We start from the raw sequence: 7,223 nt of genomic DNA, 5'->3' as shown, positions 1-7,223 counted from the left end.
AAATGTTAATGATGGCAGTACATAGCTACTGAGAAGGAAACTAAACTGCAAATAAAACCAGATCTAAGTCTAAATATCAGACAATATCAGTAAATATCAGTAAGCTACTATCAAGCCTACAACACAAAGAAAAACTAAAACTGGCAACAACAGGAGAACATACCTGTACAAAGCAAAAGTTAAAAATAGCATAATTTGTTCCAAGTCCTCAACTCACACTCTCGTTCTATAACTTGGTCAATAATCTGATGCAACTTTCCCCTTAATGTTCAAAAGATGCCATTTATTGTAGTGCACACACACAGAAGCAGTCTATCTTGCAGCGTCTCTAAGACAAAATTCAAAAGCTTAAGCTACATGAAAAAAAATGGTCTTGAGCATTGATGAATCCAAAATTAATCTATTTACAAATTAAAAAGAACATATATCATTTAGCTTTAATTTTCCTTTACAAATCACAGAAAACCTATTGAGCATCTTTCTTCCTAAAACACATTTATTCCTTTAAGATCTTTATCTTTTAAACTCCATATTCAGCAACTCATGAGAAAACTAAATAAAATTAACATATAAAAGAGGCTTGTGTCAGCTATTTTCCTTCTTTTTACTTTAGTGTGAGGATATACTGCATATGCATGATCCTTTTCAAGGCCTACATTTGTTGAATGCTGAATATGATAGTGTTCTGAGATTCACTACAAGGTACATATAGTATCATTGATCTTGGTCATCTGAGTCATCTCTTTAAATTAGACTGAGTCATGTACAAGAGCCCTCATGTGTGGCCATTTATTCCTGTGACTTTTTTTTTTTCATTTGTACTTCATTGCAAAGCAGACATTGACGGTGACAGTTAAACCTGTCAGATTCACAGTAGTAGTTCTCATTTTGCACTGTAACAAAAGGTTTGACATTTTCTGTGAGCAGCAAACACAATAAGAACCATTAGCAAATCAATGAGTGATGAAAATGAGAATCTACACTGAAAGATCATTAAATTTTATATCCTGCTGTTATCGTTTTAAGCAGATGATAGGGACTGCTGCGAGTATGATATGAACTTCCAAGTTTTAGCCAGCTTTTGTAATCTGTCTTTCTTCCTGATAACTAGCTAAAACAACATCCCAGCTGTTTACCTGCAGGGTTCCCTCAATCACTGCTTCCTCCATTTGGTATTTAAAACCTAAAATACTGAGCAACTCCTACATTCAGAAAGAGGAAAAGTGCAGACTAGGTCAGTTTATCCACAAGACAAACAGTTGTTTCTGCAAAGGATTAATCTACCCTCTCAACTACAAACCTTAAATCATGAGCTGTGTGTTTTTACTCCCTGCAAGGCAAAGAGACAAAATTCCTCCCTGCTGATATGTCCAATAATTTGAAGCATTTATACACTGGTCATATTTGTTGCTTCATCCGTTATGTCTCCATCATGAGAGTAGTTTTGTGAAGATTTGCTTAGATATTGCTCAGTGTAACAGAATGTATCTTTGTCCATGGTAATGGAATTTCTCTTATCAGCTAGCAGACCATATATTCTGTCCCCTGAATGCCTCCTCAGAGGTAGCAGGTCTATTTCCACAGGTTCAGTTGGTAAAGGTAATGGTAATGCAATCTCATTCACAGAGTGTCTTCTTGCTGGCAGGAACTCTGCCTTTTGTAGCGAGTGTTGGAGAGTGGGGAGCTGGCAAGTGAACAAGTAACTGTCACACACATTGGGACTGGACCGACACCAGTCTGAAATACTGTGGTCTGATCCCACTCGACTGTCTGGATTGTCTCTGACCTTTTGCCCCAGGCCCTGAACTCTGGCTAAGTTCAATAGTCTAGGGATAGTAGCCATAGATGCAGATGCTGCCACAGCAGCTGCTATATGGTGGCGTTCCACTGAAGTTACTTTGGTGTCTGTAATCACTGTAGCAGGAGACACCACTGCAGTTGTGCCAGAAAATGAGGAAGTGCTGAAGAGAGCAGCTACTTTCTGATAGTATCGCGTCCGTATGACCTTTGCTGAGCGATATAGATCTCCAATAAAACAATAACAGATGGGATTAAGGCTGGAGTTTGTCAGGCCCAACCACTGAGCAAATGGCCGCGTCTGCAGGAGCCAAGATGTTGGCTTTTGTTCACAGTCAATCCAAAGGTCAGCTAAGTAGAGCGGCAGCCAGGACACTGCGAACAGAAGCACCAGACACACCACCATCTTAGCAATTTTCTGTCTTGTCTTTAGGCGTGAGGTGTGAAGAGCTTGGCTGCGAGGATCGAGATCCGCAAAACTAGATTTCTTTTCTCCCCAAAGCTGTCTTCCAGTCAGGAAGCTGATGGTGAGGTTAAATGTCACTGGCAAACAGTAGAGCATCACGAACAGCAGCACATTGTACCTGTAAAAGAAAAGTGAAAAAAGAAACCCATTTAATTTCCTTTTGAAAACATATCTGTTTTTTATTTATTATTACTATAAGATAATAAGCAATTTAAAGATGTATTTATCACAGAATTTAGTCCTTCACCACACTATAGTTAGTCATGGAATTCCACAGGGTAAAGTGCCAGGACCATAACTTTTCACCTTAAGCATGCTTCCCATACTCAGTCTTAGCAGGAAAAAAACAGGGTTTGATTTCTATGCTAATGACACCCTGCTATATTCATCCATGATGAAAGGAATCAGGAAGTTAAGCCTGTAGAGTTTCTAGACATTAGGACGATGTGACTTTCTGCAACTACAGTATTTCTCTGCCATGTTATAATGGTACTTGTGGCTTAATGGAATTATTCTTTCCTCTTGTGACTACTGGGGGAAGTTCCTTCTCTTATTACCTCTGCCAAGGGAAGGGTAGGTGCAAACATCCAGGAACATCACTGAATTTTGTCACATCTGAGTGTTTCATTGGTTAAAACAAAAGGTTGCAAATGTAACAACATTGGATTTTCAGTATCAGATCTTATCGATTTTTCTTTCATTTTCATAGAATTTCCTTTAAATTTGCTGAAAAGCTGTGTTGTGGATGGCTGCCATAAACATAGTTGTTCTACAGACAAGAGATTGTTCTTCGGACTACCAAAAAGACACAAAAGCCCAGAAAGATGAGATAACTGGCTAACAGCTATCGAGCATGTTAATGTTGGACTCCTTCACAAGATACAACATTTATCGTTTTTTGACTGGTGATGAGGAAATGATATGATATTACTATTTAAAACTTCTGGATGTTTGTGTATAGATCCCAAAATACCATTAAATGGCTGGTTACAGTAACAATAATAAACGTCTGTTAGTGTTTTTTGAAGTTCTCAATGTTTCTTGTTAGCAGCTCCTTCACAATGCGGATAGACAAAAGCACATATGTTTAGTCCTACTCCCACTAGCTTTGCCTCATAGCTTTTTCTAGCCTTGACACTGAGGGTATCAATATAACTGTATGACATTATAGCTAATTTTCTATCAAAAACTGATAGGGAGAACTTAAACGATGAGAACAAGTTGCACATTTCAACATGGACGCTGGTCTTAATGGCAAGCTGTTAATGGTCACATGACCACGTAGTTGTGATGTAGGTTTGTGCCTGCCCGTGGGGAGATAAGGATAATTTTGCCATTAGAGCTTCTAACTCAAAAACTAATGTCCAGAATCATCAAAAAAATTCTTAGGGACTGAGAACTGCTTAAACCCCCTTTACACAAAGGTTTACACTCACAAAACGGTTGGGTTTACATGTTTAACCATCAAGCCAACTGTATTAATAAAGTTCTTTAAAAACAGCAGCAACCAGTTACCAAAGTGCTGAACATAGGATTCAAACTTTGTATGCTATTAGGAAGCAAAAACCAAACAATTAATGATAGCATGGCAGCTAAAACTATCCAAGAACAGGTTACATAACAGAAATTAATATGAATAGTCTGGCCCATGATAGGTGACAGGTGATATGAGCAGATGTGGCATGGACTTGAAGAACTCAAGGCCACGTGCTACATGTTGTCAGGTAGAGGTCAGTCCCTGAGAGACTGGCCTGAACATCCAGAGATCTATCTCTGACAGCCTCCTCTAATTCTGTTTGCTCAGTTAAACATTAGGAGACATTTACTGGCAACAAACTGGACAACTGTTGCAAGTGATGGATGCCCGTTTTCAACAATAACCCACCAGAATTCTTGGCTGACTCTCAGCTCAGTTATGCAGGACCCTTAAGCTCCATTTCATAAATCAGTTGATGGACTCAAGTCTAAATCTTTTCATACAAATTAGATCCTTCAACTTGAGTAGTTTATGTAATGAGTCACAGTACTTACCCCTGTTTAAGGCGATGTTGAGGCCACTCTTCCTGACAGACCAAGATGGTAAAAGTCTCAAAGGTGATCTCTCGCCGCCGATTCATCACTGCAATTGGAGCACACATCAGAGAGGACACTGTCCACACTACAGCAACGGTTGCCAAGATCCGCCGGCGAGTAAACATGGAGCGAGCTCTGAGAGGTGATCGAACACTGTAGTAACGATTCACGCTGATCACAGTCAGCGTCAACACACTGGCTGAGACAGAGACAGCCTGCGTGAAGGGAACGGCTCGACACAAGAGGTCACCGTAGACCCAAGCAGTGTAGATCTGGTTTCCAAGAGTGATGGGCATGCAAACACACACCACAGCCAGGTCACACACAGCCAAGTTCACCAGGAGACTGCGTGTAGCACTGACACCTGCTAGCCGCCGACTGCGCCTGCTGGTAAGCACCCGCAGGGACATCAAATTCCCAATAAATCCCAAAATGAAAGACAAACAGTACATGATTGTTAAAGCAATGGTACTGGGTTCATGGAGGGTCCAGAGCAGCATACTCTCCAGGTCTGTCATATCATTAGCTGAGATGTTGGAGAGAGAAAAGGGAAATGAAGAGGTGGATGTTGCCCTCAAGGCTGAGGAAGAGGTCGTAGAAAATACAGGGAAAGAGATAAGTGAGGAGTATGGAATAAGGGATGAGGGCAGTGGTGAGGGCAGAGGCTGATAGATTGGAACCGTAGGGGAGCTGAAAGTCGACGTCAACATTAGAATTCTGTGGAAGCTGTAGGTGTGATTGAGTTTTTCCTGCAGCAGTGGGGAGAAGCTGGGCTGAGCTGTGCTCATACCCATTGGTTGGTCTTGGGTCTGATCCATGCTGCTTCCCAGCAGGAAAAAGAAAGAGGGAAAAAACCCCAAGAGAAGTAAATAAAAAAAACAGATATCTCACTTTATGGGTTTCCCTTTGTTCCTCATTAAATCCAGCATAAAACTAGGAAAAAGTCAAACATTCAAAATCATGAGCAAAAATTGCATGAAATCCTCACCAAACATGGCACGTCAGGTTTTCCATTTTAGTCTAGTGGGTCGCAGGTCCTTCTGTTGCATGTGGGTAAAAGTCTCTGAAGAAAAATTAAAATCGTAGTCCCCCATCTTATGCCACATCCTGCGACTCAGCTGGAGTCATTATGGTGTTCGGCTCTGGTCCCAGTGCACTTCTTATGTAACATATGTATTATCATTCCTCGAGGGAGTGGCTGTTTGAACCCGATAATCCCACACAACACATTAATAGACTTTCTCACCTTCAAGGAGGGTAAACCTTATGCATACTTCCCACCTCCTCACCCACTTTTCCTCTTCACACCTTTAATCCATCACACAGATGAGAACAGATCTGTTTAAAGAAACGTTATCAGTAGCTAAATCTAAGTCAAGATGTATTAACAGCAAGAACAGCCAATTTTATACATTCCAGGACACAAAATGCACTGGAAAACCTTTCATATCTCCTCAGATTTTATTCAAAATTAGCTAAACTGTATTATTAGTCAATTATTAATCATAGAGATCACAAAGTGATATTGAACATAGCCTACATATTATCTATGACCAGAGAATTAGTTGCACAGGTCACCACAATCAAATGTTAGAATCATAAATAAGACAAGCACATCACCTTTGTAAAGGAACTAAGGGATTAAGACAAATAAATCAGTAAAATAACTGACAAATAATCAGCTAGCCCTTGTAGAAAAAAATACTGAACATTTCTGTTCATATTTAGCCTACTGACCGTGCATGTTCGGATCCTCTGATGCCGAAAGCTTCAAGATGTTTGGACGCTGTGTGATGCTGAGGATCTGCACCAAGAAAGAAAAGGGGGGGAAAAAAGAAAAAGAAAAAAGAAAAGCAACAGTGGCAAAGTTGGTCCTGCTTCGCTTAAAACCGCCTGCTGTTTAAAGCTACAGAGAGACTGGTTGCTGGACGATCTCTCTGGGTTTCTGCCAGCTTTTTTCCTGGTCAAACGGGCTCCTCGGATGTCTGCGCTCCTCTCGGCGGGAGCACCGAGCGCAGCCGCCACTGCAGGACTGTGAGAGAAAGGAATGCAGTTAAGGACGTGCACTCACGCGCTCGCATCGTCGTGCACTTGTTCTAATCGCACCCACATCTCTCTGGAACCCTAACATCAATGAGAAGGTGGCAATCAGTTCACTCTGCAGGCTCCTCTGAGCTGAATTAGCCTACGCATATTTTTTCTATTACAATCATAAAATTAGATAGTTCGGTACTATCTTTTCCTCTGATTATTTCGGAGCCGGAACTAAACAACATGTAATTTACTTGTCATAGGTGACACATTTAGACACGCTCAGAAAAACTACTCAAATTTTCTCGGCTGGGTTATTGCTGGGAATGCAATGTATTCATGTTTTTAAAAGCATCAACACATGCTTTGTTTCCAGACCCATGGAAAGAAGAGAGATCATGTAAAGCTACGAAGTGCTCTTCTCTTTTTTGCTTAAAAAACAAAAACGTTTAAAAAGAAAGAAAGAAAGAAAGAAAGAAAGAAAGAAAGAAAGAAACTTAATTGAGGCAACAGTGAGCAGTTAAAAGGTCAAATGTCCCATGTATCAAGGCTGAATCAAAATATTAAATAGGTGAGTAAATGCATATTTTTAAGACATGCAGCACAACTTAAACCATAATGAATGTCAGTAGTTTTCTTTTAACCTTCACAATGTTTGTGTTTTCTTCAGCGGGGTGGCTGTACTGTTCATTCAACCCAGCATGTCCAGAAAAAGAAATAAATATGAAATAGGCTTTATTTGTTTTGAGAACTTTATGGCAATTTAAAAAGCTTTCAGAATCCCAACTAATTGTGCCTAAACCTAACAGTGGGCATGTGTTACAAAGTAATATTTAGGTTTAGTTTTGTTGTTGTT

At 40.2% G+C, this 7,223-nt stretch overlaps 1 protein-coding gene across 2 annotated transcripts; it reads right to left on the bottom strand.

Moving 5' to 3' along the window:
* Positions 1 to 262: 262 nt before the first annotated feature.
* On the bottom strand, positions 263 to 6,805 carry LOC121637680 (galanin receptor 2b-like). 2 transcript variants are annotated; one of them, XM_041981890.1, is made up of 4 exons: positions 6,746 to 6,805; positions 6,074 to 6,368; positions 4,295 to 5,674; positions 263 to 2,381 (listed from the first exon to the last, which is right to left on the bottom strand). In XM_041981890.1, exons 3-4 carry the CDS (start codon positions 5,152 to 5,154, stop codon positions 1,388 to 1,390), a joined length of 1,854 nt encoding a protein of 617 aa, XP_041837824.1. In that variant the 5' UTR covers positions 5,155 to 5,674; positions 6,074 to 6,368; positions 6,746 to 6,805; the 3' UTR covers positions 263 to 1,387. The 2 variants fall into 2 exon arrangements, with proteins under 2 accessions (XP_041837824.1, XP_041837823.1); XM_041981889.1 differs by lacking the exon at positions 6,746 to 6,805 and having other exon boundaries at positions 6,074 to 6,458.
* Between the last annotated feature and the right edge of the window lie 418 nt (positions 6,806 to 7,223).

Source organism: Melanotaenia boesemani, chromosome 4 (genome assembly GCF_017639745.1).
Source record: "Melanotaenia boesemani isolate fMelBoe1 chromosome 4, fMelBoe1.pri, whole genome shotgun sequence".
Lineage (NCBI taxonomy): Eukaryota > Metazoa > Chordata > Actinopteri > Atheriniformes > Melanotaeniidae > Melanotaenia > Melanotaenia boesemani.
Note: the sequence above shows the minus strand (reverse complement) of the source record. Positions and strands in the feature narration are given on the sequence as shown.